The 19,535-nt window shown below is 40.0% G+C and overlaps 1 protein-coding gene across 1 annotated transcript in view; it reads left to right on the forward strand.

The window, feature by feature from the left end:
• IMPG2 (interphotoreceptor matrix proteoglycan 2) overlaps positions 1-19,535 on the forward strand; it is a 68,191-nt gene that overhangs the window by 31,548 nt on the left and 17,108 nt on the right. The window contains exons 10-14 of the mRNA XM_057546046.1: positions 718-803; positions 10,576-10,879; positions 12,003-13,303; positions 13,919-14,138; positions 19,031-19,241. Coding sequence (XP_057402029.1) covers positions 718-803; positions 10,576-10,879; positions 12,003-13,303; positions 13,919-14,138; positions 19,031-19,241 — 2,122 coding nt within the window. The remainder of the gene's footprint in view (positions 1-717; positions 804-10,575; positions 10,880-12,002; positions 13,304-13,918; positions 14,139-19,030; positions 19,242-19,535) is intronic.

The raw sequence follows: 19,535 nt of genomic DNA on the forward strand, positions 1-19,535 counted from the left end.
CCTTCTCTCCTCCAGACAAAATCATTTTCTTTTTTGTCTGTGTTCACAAAATTATATAAATGTCCCTCATATTGTTTTATAATATGTATTTATCTGTGACATAGGGAACACTTCCACAAAAGAAACTTGGCTTTATTAATGTTTATAGCCTCAATCTCATCAAAGTCCATGGTAACTAGCAAGGATTCAGTAAATCTTATTGAATTAAATTATACAATCTACTCTGTTAACTTTATGGCTTAATATTGGTATAGTGATAAACTCTCTGGTGGCTTACCCCGTTTTTCAAAGGCACTTTTTGCTGAAAAGGAAATAGTTTTGCACAGTTTTCTCCATTTTTAGCATCAACTAAATGAGTTGGAATTTCAGTTCAACTTTCTTATTAAAATGAAAAAAAAATCAGTTTTAGAGCAACTACTTCATAGGAATCTTGAAAAGAGTAAAAAATTGCTTGAGAAAGGAAAGAAAATAATATAGGAGTGTCCTAAATGTAATGATGGGGAGAATATTTATTTTATGTTGGAGTCTTATAGTTTAGATTGTGCTAATATAAGTAAAATATTTGAATAAAGTATCAAGCATTTTCTAAGCAACTCCCCATCTATTCTACCCAAATGTAAGCTATACAAAGGAAAAACTTGGTTTTTAGTTGTCCCTGAACCTCAAATACAATTGTGTCTCAACTAAAAATGTTCTTTAATGTTACTCTTTCTTCAGTGAGAGGAGTTTTACTTCCCCAAAGTGAAGACCAAGTTTGGAACACCCAAAGTTCAAGTCTTCAGGAAACCTTACCATCTTTTCTGGTAAGTATGTTTCTGTGTTTTACTCCAAGAACCAGGCCCTCAAGCTTTTCTTCTTTGTACACTTACCTGCTTACTTTGGCATCATGACTTTCCCAAGCTGTTCCTATTACACATATTCTCTTACATCATCCTTGGGACATTATTCATAGTTGTCAGCTCATGGGACCCAAGTATTGGTTCAGATAATTCAAGCCTTCCGCAGTGGTCAAATGAAGTCCACACATTTGACATTGCCAAAGTCCACACATGGTAGAAAGCTTATTTATGGTTCATACTTGCTTGGTGATAATTAAGCTATAAGTGCCCACTGAGTTGTTCTCTAAAAGTTACCCAGAAATAGTTTTTATAGCCAAGATTATAAATTTGATGTACATAGATACAGAGTATACATTTTTGTTCCAAGGATTGTATTGAAGAAAAAGTTTAGACTCCAAAGCATATTGAACAGTGTGTGTATGGAAAGGAGAGAAGGCAGAGTAGAAATATTGGCTAGTTGACAGGGATGGTATATCAGGCCTGCACTTTTTTTTTCATATTTAAGTACATTTATTTCCAATGTTATTTATCCTTACATGTGTGTTTTTTTAAATTGCACTTTGAAGTTGTAGAATTTCTTTTTTTTTTTTAACTGGCTTACAGTTGCTTTACAATGTTGTGTTAGTTTCTCCTGTACAGCAAAGTGAATCAGCCACACGTATACATATATCCTCTCTTCCTTGGATTTCCTTCCCATTTAGTCACCACAGAGCAGTGAGTAGAGTTTCCTGTGCTATACAATCTGTTCTCATTAGTTATCTATTTTATACATAGTAGTGTATATATGTCAACCCCAATCTATCCCACCCCCACCTTCCAATCAGGCCTCCTTTTAACCTGGGCAGAAAGCATTCCCATTTGCACAGAAACAGCATGGAATGAACTTTCCTTTTTGTTCTTACCACTTAACTCCCCTGGACACTCTTCTGCCCCCTTCAAACCTCCACTTGCCACGTCATCTACAGGGAGGCATCCAGTAGAAAAGAAAGTGGCTTCCTCAAGTGCAGGTAAAAGAACAACCACAACACCTGTAGAGACTAAACTGTCTACAACACGACTACACGATCTTTTATTATCACATGGTCACAGAATGGAGATTCCCTTTTTCTTCATTCCCTGCTCCTTCCACCCTCTTGAGACTTCTTTTCTGTCTCATATGGCAAAGAAGAAATTAATGTTAATTAATTTCAAATACTGTTTCCTGGCTTTAATCCAGCAATTGAAATTTAGAAAATCTGCCCCAAATTGGCTTAACCAATATATACAGCCATTACTTCTGCTCAGGTATAGAGCAACTCAGTTTTGAAATGTGGAGTCACTGGAAATACTCTTTTTCACCAAGTTCCATGTTGGAGAAAAAAGGTTAGAGGGGGATTGACATCAGAGATTACATTCATTTGGTGTTTGTTTATTCATTCACTTACTAATTCAAGTATATTTATTTTGAGCTTTTCATGTGCCAAGTGCTGGGGAAACTCAGATGAATGAGGTGTGGCCTTGCCTACAAGAAATTTCCAGTCTGGTGGTTGTAGACAGACTTCTACACAAATAAAGTAGTGCTGTCATAGGAGTTCATCCAAGGTGCGGTGGCAGGGAGTGGTGATCCACTTCGAACATGGCACATTCCGTCCCTTCTAATCCCATTCTACTCAGGGCTTCTGTAACCACAGATCTGTGATGATATCTTAGAACGATGTAAAGACAGGAATTTCTGCATAAGCCAGGGGTTGCAAACTGGAGACCAGCTGACTGGATCCAGCTATAGGCATGTGCTTTGGGGCCAATTTTTATGTATTTATTTTATTTTTATTTTTTATTTTTTTATATTTTTATAAACTTATTTATTTATTTTTGGCTGTGTTGGGTCTTCGTTGCTGCGCACAGGCTTTCTCTAGTTGCGGCGAGCGGGGGCTACTCTTCGTTGTGGTGCACAGTCTTCTCGTTGCGGTGGCTTCTCTTGTTGCGGAGCACGGGCTCTAGGCACGCGGACTTCAGTAGTTGTGGCTCGTGGGCTCAGTAGTTGTGGCTCACGGGCTTCAGTAGTTGCGGCGCATGGGCTCTAAAGCACAGGCTCAGTAGTTGTGGCACACGGGCTTAGTTGCTCCGTGGCACGTGGGATCTTCCCGGACCAGGGCCCGAACCCGTGTCCCCTGCATTGGCAGGCAGATTCTTAACCACTGCGCCACCAGGGAAGCCCCCAAATTTTTTAAAAAGCCAATATTTAAAAGTAAGGAGATTTTTGCATAAAAATGCAGATTTCCAACTTCTTTTGAAAACCGGAAGATCTGATATCATTAGGTTTACATTTCCCGTTGCAAAAAGTGGCTAGAGCTTGGCTGAAAGAAGCTACCCCTTTAATTATGGCAAACACTGACTACCAGGACTCATTTGTTCATTTATGTTGCCTCTTCTGTGGTTCTATTTGCATTTAAGCCAACTCCTTAGTTTTTCAATTTGAGGAGACATTGCAGTGTTAATGGGTGATAAAAAAACATGAAAGAAAAGAATGATTAATTAGAGGTGTCTGATTATTGTTTCCCCTCCTCCCCCTCCTCCCCCTCCTCCCCCTTCTCTCCCTTCTCCCCCTTCTCCCACTCCTCCCTCTCTATTCTTTAATAGAAATGAGTTTTTTTTATCAGATTTTATTTTTAGAAATTATTTTAGAGGTAAGAATGTTGGGATATTGAATTTGACACCTTTTGGCCTCCTGGTTTGGAAAATCACTTGTTGCACAGTATGCTTCCTATAGCACTTAGCAAGCTTTTCAATTGGCATTAGCAGAAGTGAAACTGGCCAATATAATATTGAACCTGTTAATATACTACATTGAACTAAAAGAATAATTCATGAGTTGAATTTGTTACTATGGGAACATCTATTCATATAAAAATAAATAAAGTGCTATTCCTGGCATGTATGTGTTCATCTTTCAAAATATATGAGAGAGCTTCATTGCCCTGCCCTTTTTTTTTACTGGGTACTTGTTTGGAATAGATGGTCTTCCTTCTTTATTTAAAAAGTCAAGTTGTTTACTTTCACATTTTATGTTGTTTACTTGTGGCTTAATTTTAATTAAAGATATTGTGTATTTTAACTTTTATGAACTGAAAAGGAGTTTAGTTTATAGGTATATGAAATCATGTATATTACTTGAGGATTTCTTTTTCATTGAGGATTCAGCTGCTTTCCTAATGTGTGTCAGATCATAGGCTCTGTCTGATAAAACTCAGTTTCTTAAGTATAGGTCAAAGAGCTTAGCTGTCTCTCTTAGAATTTCGAAAAAATGCACACTTAGAATTTACAAGGATGTAAATATGCCTGACTCAGCTGGAAGCACAGGTGGCTTTAACATATCTCTATAAGTGGTTTTAGGTAATTCAGAGGAAAACAAGTGAATTCCTTGGTATGGTATGACTCTCATCATCGTACCAACGTTATTGAGGGACAGAACTTAGTATTGAGTATTGAGTAAATGGCCTTCTTACTTTTCACTGAATACATATATAGTTTTAGATAATAGAAAAAAAATGAGAAAGAAAGAAACTTTTCCTCATATACAAACAGCCTCCATATTCAACATAGCAGACGTTTGAATATTAGAAAATGGTTTTTCCTCCTTTCTCTCCTTTGTGTTCACCTGGGTCTTTTAGATTTGTGCATATATGCTAACCTGAATGAGTATAGACTGCCAAGTCTGCTAGCTCCGGTTTCTCCTCCGGAAATCCTTTTGCCCTCTGGGTTTATATACTTGTATGTATTCCACAATGAAGAGTCTGGTGTAGTGAGTGAAGCATGGGGACTGAACTCGAGAAACTCAGAATCTGGTTCTGACTTTTTTTTCTCTATTTTTTGTGACTGTGGACATTTCACTTCTATGAACCTCAGTTCCTTATTTTTAATAGGCAAGTTTGGACTAAATGATTCTTAAGAGTCTTTCTAGTTATAAAATTTGATAGTTTTGTTACATTCAAGCATATATCCATGCTCAACCCCACTTCTAACATAAGATTTTTATAAACCAAAGGATGGCCTTATAAAGCACTGAGCCTTTGGCAAAACAAAAGCTTCTATTTGCTTTACTTCTACATTCTGGACTTCAGTTTGTTGTCTTTTCATTTATCTGGAACTGAGCTGTTGCTCTCTCCATCTGGTCAATTCTTTTTATTCCCCCTAGCTTTATTGAGATATAATTGACATCCAACACTGTATAAATTTAAGGTGTGTAGTATGATGATTTGATACACATATATTGTGAAGTACTTATCACAATAGAGTTAGTTAACACCTCCGTAACTTCACATAATTACCTTTTTTTTTTTTTTTTTGGTGGTAAGAACATTTAAGATTTACTCTTTAGACAAATTTCAAGTTTATAACACAGTACTGTTAACTATAGCCACCACATTGTACATTAGCTACCCAGAACTCATTCAGCTTATGACTGCAAGTTTGTACTCTTTAACTGACATCTCTCCATCTCCCCATCCCCAGACCCTGGAAAACACCGTTCTACAGTTGTTTTTATGAGCTTGGCTTTCTCAGATTCTACATATAAGTGATATCATACAGTATTCTTCTGACTTATTTCACTTAGCATAATGCCCTCAAGGTCCATCCATGTTGTCATGAATGGCAGGATTTCTTTCTCTCTCATGGCTGAATAATATTCCATTGTATATATGTAACACATCTTTTTTATCCATTCATCCGTCGATGGACACTTAGGTTGTTTCCGTATCTTGACTATTGTGACTAATGCTGCAGTGAACATGGGAATACTATAGATATCTCTTTGACCCACTGATTTAATTTCCTTTAGCCATATACCCAGAAGTGGGATTGCTGGATCACATGGTAGTTCTATTTTTAATTTTATGAGGAAAAATTTTTTTTTCCACACACCGTTGCCAGCACTTTTGTCTTTTTGACAGTAGCCATTCTAACAGGTGTGAGGTGATATTTCATTGTGGTTTTGATTTGCATTTCCCTGGTGATAGTGATGTTGAATATCTTTTCATGTAGCTATTGGCCATTTGAATATTTTCTTTCTGTTTTTCTCAGACCTCCTATGGATACACCTTCTCCACACTTCTTGCTGCCTGTTGTGGCAGAATTCTTAAGCTTGTATGCCTTCTCTTGATCCTGCAGTGCACCAGGCTAAGTACTGACAGCTTTCCTTTTACTTTCCCAGAGGAAGTGCAAAAGCTTAACTTTGTCATCTCTCCCTGGCCTATAGGTAGATTCAGGCTGGCTTTTTGGGCCTGCTCGCTAGCTGTCTGCCAAAGTTAGCTCTCCCTGCCATGGGGAGTGCATACGAGGAGCTGGCCGTGGGGTGGAGGAGGTGCCTATGGGGGTGAGGTGCCCATGGGCCAGTTGAGGGGGATCCATGGGCAAGCTGTCTTGGCAACTCGTGGTCAGGCCTCCTGGTGGAGTCAGTCATGCAGTTAGTAGGATCTGCATCCCTGTGATATGTTCAAAGTCCTGGCCGCCGTTCTTTCAGCCACTTCCCATCCCCTGATCGTGCAGCTTACAACTCAGTTCTCTGGATAGAGTGAGAGAGAAACAGACCTCTTTAGCAAGGTCCTGCACAGCTGGGGAGGCCAGAGACTCACTCACATGCTCTCACTTTCCGCTGTGCAGAAATCATGTACAGAGAGGGTTTCTCTTGGCCCTGAGCTGTGCTGCCTTGAGGGAGGGATGAGGTGGGTAAAGTGAAACTGTTCCTCTTACACTCGCCAGTGTGTCTAAAGTTGGACTTTTTTGCTCAAATGGTGTGTTTGGAGCTTCTCTGTTGCACTCCTGGACTTCCACAAAGGCTCTGTCATTCATGGGTGGTTGTCTAAGTCATTGTTCTCCAGGGGCTCCCAGACTGTGTCCAAGAGGGGCTGGGCCAGTTCACAGGCCGCCTCAGGGTCCACAGCCAGGACTGAGGTCTGTATGCTTCTTACCCAATGCATGGGTGGGCTAGACTCCTTCTGGGTCCCTTGGTGTATGATGCTGGATCCCACAGCTCCCACAAAGGCACTTTTGTCCATGGAGGATGCCAAATTGTTACTGTTGAAGGGGGAATACGAGTGGGAGATGTCTTACTCAGCTGACATCACTCTGGCCCATTCTTGAGGACCCAGAAAGTTTTAGACCCTCTAGTCAGAAACGTAAGGCAACTTTGTGTGTCTGTTTGGTGCTAGGTTATATAGGAGCACTGTGTACACAGGTCAGTGATTGCAAGCTGCCTTCACTACATAGAGTTATATAAGGTTAACTTCGCTCCTTGTGATGATGTACTCTTAAAATATTAAAATTTACTAGAAAAATGCCAGAAATCTTTCCCCTGATTAGATCATCTTTTTGGCCTTACTCATGAATCAAGTCTTGACATCCTCATGTTCACTTCTGACGAGAGAATTCCCAAGAGGTAATTTCTTATCCTGAAATGGTTCTTTTTTTTTTTTTTTTTTTTAATAGATCATTTGCAGTTACATCCAGTCTTTTGAGGATGGTCTTCCTCTTTCTTTGACATATATCTTGCCTTTCTCTATGTATTTCATTTCATCAGACTCCGGTCACAGACTCCAGTCTAATGCTCAGATGTGTCTTCCTCTATTCCATTTTTTGACCAAAGTCACACTGGCAAAAATATTCACTAGTACTGCGCCATCCACTTTTCATCACTTCCCTCTTAACTGTCTAGATTCTTTATTTCTAATCAAATTTAGCGGAATGATACCATTTTTGGTCCATGTTGTTGTTATTTTAATTGATTCTCATTCTTCCTTTTCTGGCCATTTGTATTTCATTACAAATTAGGTAATCATCTTTTGACAGAAGTGATTCAAACTTTTATGGATTTTAAAAATACATTGCGCTGGGGCTTCCCTGGTGGCGCAGTGGTTGAGAATCTGCCTGCTAATGCAGGGGACACGGGTTCGAGCCCTGGTCTGGGAAGATCCCACATGCCACGGAGCAGCTGGGCCCGTGAGCCACAATTGCTGAGCCTGCGCGTCTGGAGCCTGTGCCCCGCGACGGGAGGGGCCGCGATAGAGAAAGGCCCGCGCACCGCGATGAAGAGCGGTCCCCGCACCGCGATGAAGAGTGGCCCCCACTTGCCGCAACTGGAGAAAGCCCTCGCACGAACCGAAGACCCAACACAGCCAAAAATAGATAAATAAATAAATAAATAAATAAATAAATAAATAAAAAAGAAAAAAAAAATACATTGCGCTACAAAACATGGCACGGCCAGGGTTTCAATAGTAACGGAACCACCTGTTCTGCTAAGGGGTTAAGGGAGTGAAAAAGGGATCTTGAAGTATGCTGAGACTAATAACAGTGAGAAGCCATTCCCATCCATTGGATTATAGGGCAAGGGGAGGAAATGCAGTTACCAGAGCCCAGTGAGAGCTGAAGTTGCAATTGTAGAGGGACGCAGCTACGTCTGCAGTATTGAGGCTTGGAGGGAACTGGAAAGAAATACCCGAACCTCTCACTCTTCCTGTCCTTTGATCTTCTGCTTCTAAAAGTGTACACTCAGACAGAAGACAGCTCGTAAGGGAGCAGGGTGATGAAATTATCAGGGAAGAGAAGGAGATAGGGTGGTAGCAGATGAAAATAGCCAGCAGGATGGCCCACTTAAAATAGGACCTAATTAAAAGAGCATGAACAAGGTAGGAAGTGTTGGTGTCACTGAGTTCCACAAAAGAAAATTAGTTACTTGACTTAGTGCTTTTAGTTTAGAAATAGTAGATGAAACTGAGAGTATCTCCATATATATGCAGTGGTCTACTGTGCATTTGTCACTAGAAGAGGGGATAAATTGGGTCATGCTCAGTGACTTCTTGCCTCATTCCCTCCCTTGTGACTGGGGGAGTGTGCTGTCTAAGGCTTCCTCACATGGACCCTTGATGGAGAGACAAGGGGAAGTGTGTAGGCAAAGCATAAAAGACTAATTAGGTCATGACATTGGGTTGAGTCCCTCCGTAGGCTAGTAGGTTGTTTTAGTTCCTGGCCGTGGACTGAAGTGTAGTTAGCCACCTTAAAATTGTGTGCTTTTGTTTAAAAATCACATTAGGCTTGAGAGTATATGCCAGTGAAAATTCACTACCCTTGGCAGGAATCTCCTGGAAGAGTGGGGAGAGGATTCTATTCAGTTTCTTAGTTTTCATGGGCTTCATTTTGTTTATAGCTATTCCATGAATTCTAGTCTTCAGGCAGGTTTATGCTTGTGGAAAATTTCTTAAAGGTTCCAGTTGATGAGAAATATAATGATTTAACAACTAAAGAAGTATTTTAGAAACCCAGGCTGGAATAATACAACCAGCACATGATCAAGCTGCATCCTCTACTGAGGAGCTTTTAAAAGTACCATGTCTAGGTCCTACCCTCAGACCAGTTAAGTTAGAATCTCTGGGGTGTGGGGTGTGGGCATTGGTGTCTTTAAAAAGCTTACATATGATTTTTTTTTAAATTTATTTATTTACTTTTTTTTTTTTTTGGCTGCGTTGGGTCTTCATTGCTGTACGCAGGCTTTCTCTAGTTGCGGCAAGCGGGGGATACTCTTCATTGCGGTGCGTGGGCTTCTCATTGTGGTGGCTTCTCTTGTTGCAGAGCACAGGCTCTAGGCGCGTGGGCTTCAGTAGTTGCAGCACGTGGGCTCAGTAGTTGTGCCTCGCGGGCTCTAGAGTGCAGGCTCAGTAGTTGTGGCCCACGGGCTTAGTTGCTCCGTGGCATGTGGGATCTTCCCGGACCAGGGCTCGAACCTGTGTCCCCTGCATTGGCAGGTGGGTTCTTAACCACTGCGCCACCAGGGAAGTCCTTGCATGTGATTTTGATGCTATTTAGAGTAGAGAATGATTGATCTTTTCTATTTTCCTTTTTCAGTTTTTATCTAGGAAATATTTTGTGAATTCCTTCTATGCATATGACACTTCTTATTTTTTGTTATTCAGCATAGATTGGAATATATAAACTCCTATCCAGTGTTATGGCTGTTTTACCTATTAACATCATTAAACTTTTTTACATGGACTAACCTTCACAGGATTAAGTAATTAGTATGTTCAATGGTTGTGTTTCTGTCTACTTTTCTATTCCTGAAGCTAAACTTTAAGATACGATTAGTACTACGTTAGTAAAAAGTCACTGGAAAGAGAAAATTTTATTTTGTAAGTGTGATACCAATTCACAGATGTTCCTATTTGCTCGAGGTAAGAGACCACATTTTGATGTGTTGCCATTTCTTATCAAAATAAAAGACCTTAATTTAATACCTTTCAGAGTGATGAATAAAATTACTGATTGTTCTTTCTGCTGTGGGCAACATGCTTAGGTCTTTGACAACAAATTACAGATATTAGTAACATCTATGTATTTAAAGTATTTAAGCTAATAAGACAGAGGGAAAGGAACCATCTAAAGCAAGGCAAACAATATTTTCTCTCACAAACTCACTTTGTTTGGGATCTTTTAAATATATTATCTCATCTATTCCCACTTTCCAGGTGAGATTCAAGTGATACATGATTTTTCTCTAGATTTTCCAACTAGTAAGTGGTTGAATTAGGATTTAATAATGGATCTGTTTGATTCTAGAGCCCATACTCCCCTTCCCTCCCCCAATATTACATTGCCTTTTTGTCCCTAGAAAATCCAGGAATGTAGATAGATAGATGGTATTTAAAATTATTTTTATGTGTTTCTTTTATCTATGATATGATTTCGCCTCTTTTTGCCCCTCCAGGATAATACCCCTCAAGCTGAATGGCCCTCAGCAGATGAATTCACCACGAGCAGTATTTCACCACTTGATTTCAGCTCTGGTCCTCCTTCAACCACTGGCAGGGAACTCTGGTCAGAAGGCCCTTTGGGTGATTTAGTGTCTGCACCCAAATTAGCTTTTCCCTTGAAGGTGAGCCTCAGTTCTTCCCCAGAGGTTTTAGAGGTTAGCAGCTTGACTCTTCATTCTGCCACCCCAGCAGTGCTTCAGACTGGCTTGCCTGTGGCTTCTGAAGAAAGGACTTCTGGGTCTCACTCATTAGAAGATGGTAAGGAATTCTAATGACTTTTTGTACTTCTTCATTGTATCAGATGACAAAGGTTTTGAAGAGAGCGAGAGACTAGGGTTAGGAGAAAAGCATGGCAGCATTCATTAGGAGGAAACGTCTTGGGAAAGTTGTGTGAGAAAGGGAACAATCAGCTTTAATTGGTTGGAAGGGAGAGTCCAAATAGGTAAGTAATTAGAAATGAACTTGTGGGCTGGGATGGGATCACCTAATAGATATTTTGAAGGTCCTGTTAAAGAATTTATAATTTAATTATATTACTATTTAAGAACTACTCTACTTACTTGAATATTTGAGTGGTAAACAAACAGCCTCAAAGAAGATTATTCCAGTATCTTTTAATAGGATTAATTGGGGGCCAGTAGAGATTTTTAGCTTGCATTAGGCTTGAGAAGGGGAAAACCTGAACTAGGGCAGCTACAGCAGAGATTAAGAAATGAAAGTCAAGTAGCTGATTTAGCTGTTGTGGGATGTGACTCAGGGATGGAGTGTATGTGAAAGAGGAAGATGAACAAAGATATAAGTAATGACTCTAGGATTTTGAACATTGGGTGAACCTGAAGGCTGATGGATAATAAACATAACAAGGGGGAGTTCCCTGGTGGTCTAGTGGTTATGATTCAGCACTTTCACGGCTGTGGCCCGGGTTCAATCCCTGGTCGGGGAACTGAGATCCCACAAGCTGCACGGTGCGGCCAAAAATAAAAAAAATAAAGTAAAATAAACATAACAAGAAGATGGGAATTTCTTGGGAATTTTCCTAGGGAATTCTCTTCTTAAGTTTTTACTAGATTCACTCTTTGTTGTCAGTATGGCTACCAGCAGTTCTTTATTTTCAGGGAGTAAAAATGTGTTTTGAAGATGAATTTTTTCAGTACCTGATGTTTTGTTATCCTCAGTTAAGGCAGTTATAATCATGAGTGACTGTACCATATCACAAAAACATAATCATACCTTCTTGTTGTTTGCTGGATTTGGCAAAGTAAAAGTCAGCAACTGTCTGTTGTAATCTAATGGGGAAAAATGGGTAGCTGGTTTTATTAGGAGGACTGGGAATATATTTTGGCATCTATGTAGATTAATTAATGGAAAACTCTATTTTTAGGATTAACTAAAGTTAAAGGGTCAGAAGATTTTCTTTCTATTGATCCACTGCCTTCAAGCCCATTTAGTCGTCCTGTGCCAAAAGAAATAATACCATCCATGGAAGACTCTGGGGTGTCTTTGACATCCTCACCATATCCGGTCTCCTCTGTCACATTCGATATTCTTGCTAAAGAAGTAACACCTTTTGGCATGGACTCTTTGGCCTCCAAAGTCAAAGGCCAATTAGAAGTGAGCACTTGGATGCCAGACACATCTATGGAGAAAGAGTTCATATTTGAGAGTGGTTTAGGTTCAGGGTCTGGGCAAAAGGTAGGTCTGATTACTTGGCCATGGAGCAAGACTTCATTAGAGAAGAGCACTGAACCATTTTCCAAGTCATGGCTTGAAGTTGAGGATTCAGAGGATTTACTTTTGCCAACTGAGGATATAGATGAGAAACTAGTTATAGATGACAGAATAGATTCCATAGATGAAAGTACTGAGCATTCAAAATATGAGCATTTTGATAGATCCAGAAGCTTTGCAGAGGATGAGACTCTTGGTGGACCTACTGTGTCCATCTTTGCAGAGACCACAACTCAATCTGCATCTCCAGTTCTATCCAAGCACACATCAGAAGTACCTGACATTGACTATTACTCAGTTACCAAATCACCTCCTCTACTGACATCTGCAGCAATCTCTGCTTCTACTGATAAACCAGTTCAAGAAGAACCCTTTCTAAAGAAGGATATGGAACAAACTACAGAGTCATCGAACCGTGAATGGTTTGACAGCAAGATTTCAGTAGTGAAGCCGGATGTGCAACCTTTGTGGACCATATTGCCAGAATCAGATGTAGTTTGGGCAAGAACTTCTTCCCTAGGGAAACTGTCCAGAGACACATTGGCAAGTACACCACAGAGTACTGACAAGCTCTGGTTGAAAGCTTCCATGACACAGTCTACCAAATTGCCTTCAACCACAAGTTCCACCCTGCTGGAAGATGAAGTCATTATGGGCGTACAGGATATTTCATTAGAATTGGACCAGATAGGCACAGATTACTATCATCCTGAGCTAATCCCAGAGGAAAATGGCAAGGTTGGTGGTTATGTGGAAATGTCTACAAGTATTCACTCCACAGAGATGGCTATTGTGGCTCAGCCAACAAAAAGTGATGACTTGAGTCATACCCAAGCCGCAGGAGCTTTGGTGGTTTTCTTCAGCCTCAGAGTGACTAACATGATGTTTTCAGAAGATCTGTTTAATAAAAACTCTTTGGAGTATAAAGCCCTGGAGCAAAGATTCTTAGAACTGGTAAGCATAAGATGTGAAATTCGGGCATTAGTGAATAATCGTGTATGAACCACCCCTCTTTCCCCCCAGAGCATAAGATCTGAGCCAAGGAAAGTGTGGTCTGCTATGGATTTTCATTTCCTATCATCTACAAATACTGTAATGGCCTAGGGTTCATAGGAAAATAATGAGACAGGTGGATACAACAAAACGGAAAACACAAAGTGGTATGAGCCACACTTGGATATTGTATTCTTGGATATTGTAACTTAAATACTGGATATTGTATTCTATAATTTCTGGGACTGATACAAGTTTGAGATTTATATTCACATTTTATTGTGAGACCAGTGCTTTGTGGGTACCTGTAATGCCTTCACTGTCACGATCCTTTAGTGAAACAGAGAGAATAAACTCTCTGCTGTCTAAAACTGTGAGTTCCATGGGGTTCTTAAATAACACTGAAACCTCATGACTCATAAATAATTCACAATTCATACTTTTGTTGATGAGCAGTTTAAATAACGTAAATAGAATACAATTTGGAAAAGTGGAGGGGTTCATCTTTGTTTTCAGTATGTATTGAACAAAATGCAAAACTTTGTCAATAAACTGACCAACTTTTGTGTATTGTAGCTGGTTCCCTATCTCCAGTCAAATCTCACTGGGTTCCAGAATTTAGAAATCCTGAACTTCAGAAATGGCAGTATTGTGGTGAATAGCCGAATGAAGTTCGCCAAGTCTGTCCCTCCTAATGTCACCAATGCTGTATACGTGATTCTGGAAGACTTTTGCACCACTGCTTACCAAACCATGAACTTGGCTATTGATAAATACTCCCTCGATGTGGAATCAGGTAATGATATTAAATACTATGGTGGTTTCTTAGTGGAACCTAGTTATTATTCTTGTGTATTTTCTTCTACACTGAGTCAAGATGAATTCAATACTTATAGGTAAAAGAGTACTATGTCTGACAAATTTTCCACATCTTGATAATTAGTAAAATATCTCTTCCAAGGATGTCAATATCATTCTCTTCTCAAAAGGATTGTCCACACTTGCTGTCTTTACATGTTTACCTCCCATTTCCTTTTCCACCTGCTCTATCTGGCTCTCTATTTTACTTATCCATGGATCTGTTCTTATTACATCTCTACGTTGCCAAGCCCAATAGCTTTGGCCTTTCTTGCCTTCTATGTTATTTTCCTATGTTGTTTTATCAATTTCCATTATTGTAAGCCTAATATAAATGTCAATAACTCTCTACATTTTTATATGCAGATCAGACTTATCTTCTGAGCTCCAGAATCAATATGTAACTATGTACTTGATTATCTCAACTTGGATATATTCTATTTATATCAAGCTTAGACTAAACCCTTAGGCTAAGACTGAGCCCTTGTTTTCCATATCTCTGTACCTTCCAACTAAATCTACCTCTCTCAGCTTTACTATCTTGATAAATGGAAGCTGTATCCACTCAGCTACTGAAGCCAGAAGCCTGGAAAGTCATTCTGATATCTCAGTTTCCATCACCCCTAACTTTCAGTCACTCACCAAACTTACATTGATTCTGAATTCTAAATATATCTCAGATCTATGTGTTTTTCTCTGTCTTCACTTCCCCTACTTTAGGCCAAGCCATCATCATCTCTCATTTGGACCAGTTTCTCCACTACCTCTCTTTTTCCCTCACTCCCATACCCTCCCATTCATTCTCCAGACAGTAGCCAGGGTGCTCTTTCTAAATAATCAGATTATTTCACTTTTCTGCTTGAAATACTTTCAATGGCTGCCTGGTTCAGTAGCCACAGGCCTGGTCCCTATCTTCTTCCCCAGTATCGTCCAATGAAACTAACTTCTTTCCTCACTATGTTCTAATCAAACTAGCTCGTTTTGGGTTCCTTAGATTTCCAAAACTTTTCTTGACTTGAAGCCTTTTGCACATACTGTCTTCTTTGCCTGAATCTCTTTCCCCTCTTGGCTGACTTCTGCTTACCCTTTATGCCTCAGTTCAAATGTCTCTTCCTCAGGACTTTCACTGATTCACACATAATCTAGGTTGGTTCTTTTCCCTCTGTAGAGTTTATAACTATTGTAATCATGGTAACTTATGCACATACTTGCTAAATAGCTATTTTGCGCAGTTGAACTATCCACAAGGACTGAGACTTTGTCTGTTTTATTAACCACTTGGTAGCCAAAACCTCGCACAGTGTCTTGCATGTAGAATGTACTCAAAAATACTGTGAATGAGTGAAATGAACCATTGTTTTTATTTGGAAGACTTGGATGCAGAGGGTACTGCTGCATCCTCAAACCTTTGTTCTTTTTTACCTTCTATATACTGGAGGACGGTGGTTTTGAGTAGGAGTAAGGTGGAATGTCTGGGTTTGTATTTCTCCAGTGCTTTTCACTCTCAAACTGGTTTGGAAGTCAGCCCTATTCTTTAACCGGGAAAGAAGCAAACATTCTTTCCTTTGAAATCCTTGAAGGACCATTATTCACTGAAAGTGAGGAAGATGATTTAGCTAATCCCCCTATAGCCAAATCTCTTGCCACTTGAGTTCTTTAAGGACATTTGCACATTCTTTGCCATGTGGTGTAGTGGAAGAAGCAATTAATTATAATTTGGAAGGCCTGGTTTCTTGCCTCTGCTCTGCCATTTATCATTTGTGTGATCCTAGGTGAGCTGTTTTATCTCTGAGCCTTACGCCCTCATATAGCACATGGGGATAACGTTACCTGGCCTATGTATTTCATGGGGCTATTCTAAGGATTAAACAAATAGCATGTATAAAAACATTTGACTAGCCATACAAATGCAAGCAGTGATGATCAAGAAACTTTTGCAAAAGTCTACCCACTTCTTTTTAAAGGGAAGTACATAAATAAGTGCATTTACCTCAGTTTTGTATGTAACTCACATGTCAGCTGTATGCCAAGACATCCAGGTTTATAGGGTCACCTTGTTCCTTAATATTCAAATGAATTTGCATTAGTCCCTCCCGTGTACAGTGTGAAACCTGCATCCATGGCCCTCAACCCCTAATATCTCTAGGAATTATCAAGGAACTTAACTGTCTCTTAATCATCTCCAGCTCTGATTTCCTTCTGCTCAATTTCCAGTCTCACATTTGTCTTGACCCTTGTGGTTGTTCTTTATGTTAATCCAGCACAGATCATGGTCCCATGTTTTTACTTTCCCAAAGTACCTCTAACACAAGGCAGTTGATTCCATCAGATATTTGTTGATGATATGAGGACGATGGAGGGATTTTTATTGTAGCACAGGAGATGGGTTAAAAATATTACTGTTAGGCGTAAATATCCAAAAATTTCTCAGCCACCCTTTCAAAGGTGTCTTGTAATGGCCAATTTTTTCTCCAGGACTAAGTCAGCTACCATGTTACTCTGGCCACTCTGGCTGTATTTCCAGACCTTCTTCACATTTCCTCTACTCTCATTCTCCGGGACCAGTCAATCCTTCTCTTAGCCTGTCCCTGGAAAACCAGAGTGTAATTCATTCTACAATTTAGATCCCTGTCTCCCATCCCAAGATTAGCTCCAAGTCTACCTTTGTTTTCCCATAAAGTCATTAAAGTACTCTTCCAAACAAAGAGCTATCTATTCTGGGCCTCCACCTTTAACCTGCACAAAAGACTAGAAATCGACTTTAAAACTCCAGTCTTTTATTCACATGATTAAAATATTGGTCTTGGTCTCTCTCCTTGATCTGGAATCAAAAGGGAGCAACATGTATCTTTTTCCTCTTACGGATTCTGTTTTTCCTTTCCCTAGACACTCACCCACACCCATGGAATGGTCACAAAGTTTTAGAATTTTTAAATAGAATTTTCCTATTTCTTGTATATTTTTAGTTAAAAGCCTTCAGATTAAACTATTATTTTATCTGAAGGTTGGCTAAAGATAAGATTGACTTGTCTCTTGCTTAATTTGTTTTAACATGTAGTGTCTCAGAAATTCTTGAATTTCCATCAACAAAGGGGGACTGTGCAATATCATCCTTCCCACCCCCTATATACACTTCTATACCTCGCTGCTAGGCCAGGATTAGATTATTTTCTGATTAAAAAGTCACAGAATGAATACCAGGGTAAGGATGTGAAAACTTAGGAAATACACAGTCGAATCCTGCTGTGTAGTTCCCTTATAGAAACTGCCATCTGTCAGCACATTTGTGTGCTCTTCTTGTTATATGAGCATCTTATTATTGTCCTCCTGTATTAGTTTCCTAGGGCTGCTGTAACAAAGGACCACAAACTGGGTGGCTTCTAACAACAGAAATTTATTCTCTCATAGTTCTGGAGGCTAGAAATCCAAATCAAGGTGTTGGCAGAGCCGTGTTCCCTCTGAAAGCTCTAGGAAAGAATCCTATCTTGCCTCTGCCTAGCTTCTGGTGTTCACCAGCAATCCTTGACACTCCTTGGCTTATAGATGCATCACTCCAATCTCTGCTTCTGTCTTTATATGGCCTTCTTCACTGTGTGTCTGTGTGTCTGTGTCTCTGTGTCCAAATTTCCCTCTTCTTATAAGGACACCAGGTATTGGACTAGCAGTAACCTAATCCAGTATGACCTCATCTTAACTTGATTACATTTACAAAGACCCTATTTCCGAATAAAGTCATATTCTGAGGTTCTGGGTGGACATGAATTTTGAGGGGATACTATTCAACCCAGTATCTCTCCCCATTCCTACATAGGGCTAAGAAAGATCAGCTGCAGAGATCCTACAAACTCCAAGGCCACAGATTCGTGCAAAATGTCTTTAATTTTCACAGTAGCAAGGAAATCATCGACTCTGAGAGCAATATTAATTTATCTGGAAACTGAGAGACTATGCTCTTTGTTTTTTAACCTCCCCTTTGTCTTCTGGCTAATTCTTATGCTTTTTCATACAGATGAGTTTATGGGTCATTTACAGTTATTTCCTCTATTTGTGGTATCTTTGTCACCATTTGCAATTCAGAGATTGCCATTCACCAGTGAAGAACATACAGTGGAACCATAGTAGGATGGAAGGCCCATCCATGGTCAATGTCTTTTATCATTTTTGACTGGTTTGCGTCCTAATTAATTTTTTAAAATGTCACTTTCTCTCATCCCATCAATGAAAAATGAAATTACTGAAGCTAAAATACTGTTGGGAATGGCCTGAGGAGGTGCAGGGCTGATTTGTTTTTCTGACATTAGCTTTTGCTAATCTCCAATGCTCTTAGGCTGCTCTTATTGGGCTATACCCATCCCTGAGGCTTCCACCAGTTCTCCTCGGGATACTGTCTCTCCATCCATGTTCTTGGTGGGGTGGGGTGGGCTGGGGGTGGGGCATGTGGCATCATGTGCAGAGTGGAGGAGGATGACAGAAGGATAGGGTTGGTGGAAATGAACGGTACATGAAAACTGTTTAATTTAGATCTACAATTACATGGATTTTAAAGCTTCTACATGCTTCCTACGTAAAACAGGTAGAGGCTCACCCAGGTCATTGGGTTTTATGGTTTGGCTCTGAGTTTCAGAGAAATTTGACAAAAGCTCATCAATCAAAGATGAATCAGAAATGTTTTGTGGTGTGGATGGTGGTGTTGTATTTCAGTGATTCAGGAAGGGGGTTGGATGTTCACAGTACTTTGGATGGGGGAGCCTTAGTGGAGGGGTTTCATGTACCCCAATTCCTGTGTTTTGCCTTTCCTTGTATCGTTTTCTGGTTTGCTTGATGTTTTAGGTGATCAAGCCAACCCTTGCAAGTTTCAAGCATGCAATGAATTTTCCGAGTGTTTGGTCAACCCCTGGAGTGGAGAAGCAGAGTGCAAATGCTACCCTGGGTACCTGAGTGTGGAAGAACTGCCCTGTCAGAGTCTCTGTGACCTACAGCCCGACTTCTGCTTGAATGATGGAAAGTGTGACATCATGCCTGGGCATGGGGCCATTTGTAGGTATGCTGTAGTTAGAGACTTTGGCTTCACAAGATTAGAGATACTTCCTCTGAAGAAAAGGGATCTGCGCCTATGATGTTAGGACGATCACGACAATATTTATTATAGAAGTTATATCTAGGAAATAGATGGGTGCCATCTAGTCCTCCTGTGAGGACTGAGTCAGTTCATAGGCCTGAATTATACCCAGTTCAATGGATTATTTTATCTTATGCACTTAGGGAGCTGTAAGAAAAACATTGCCTAGCGTCCTACGGAGAGTACTTAGAGTAGTTGGGGATTTTTGTGTTATGG

The sequence above is a fragment of the Balaenoptera acutorostrata genome, chromosome 4 (genome assembly GCF_949987535.1).
Source record: "Balaenoptera acutorostrata chromosome 4, mBalAcu1.1, whole genome shotgun sequence".
Classification (NCBI taxonomy): Eukaryota; Metazoa; Chordata; class Mammalia; order Artiodactyla; family Balaenopteridae; genus Balaenoptera; species Balaenoptera acutorostrata.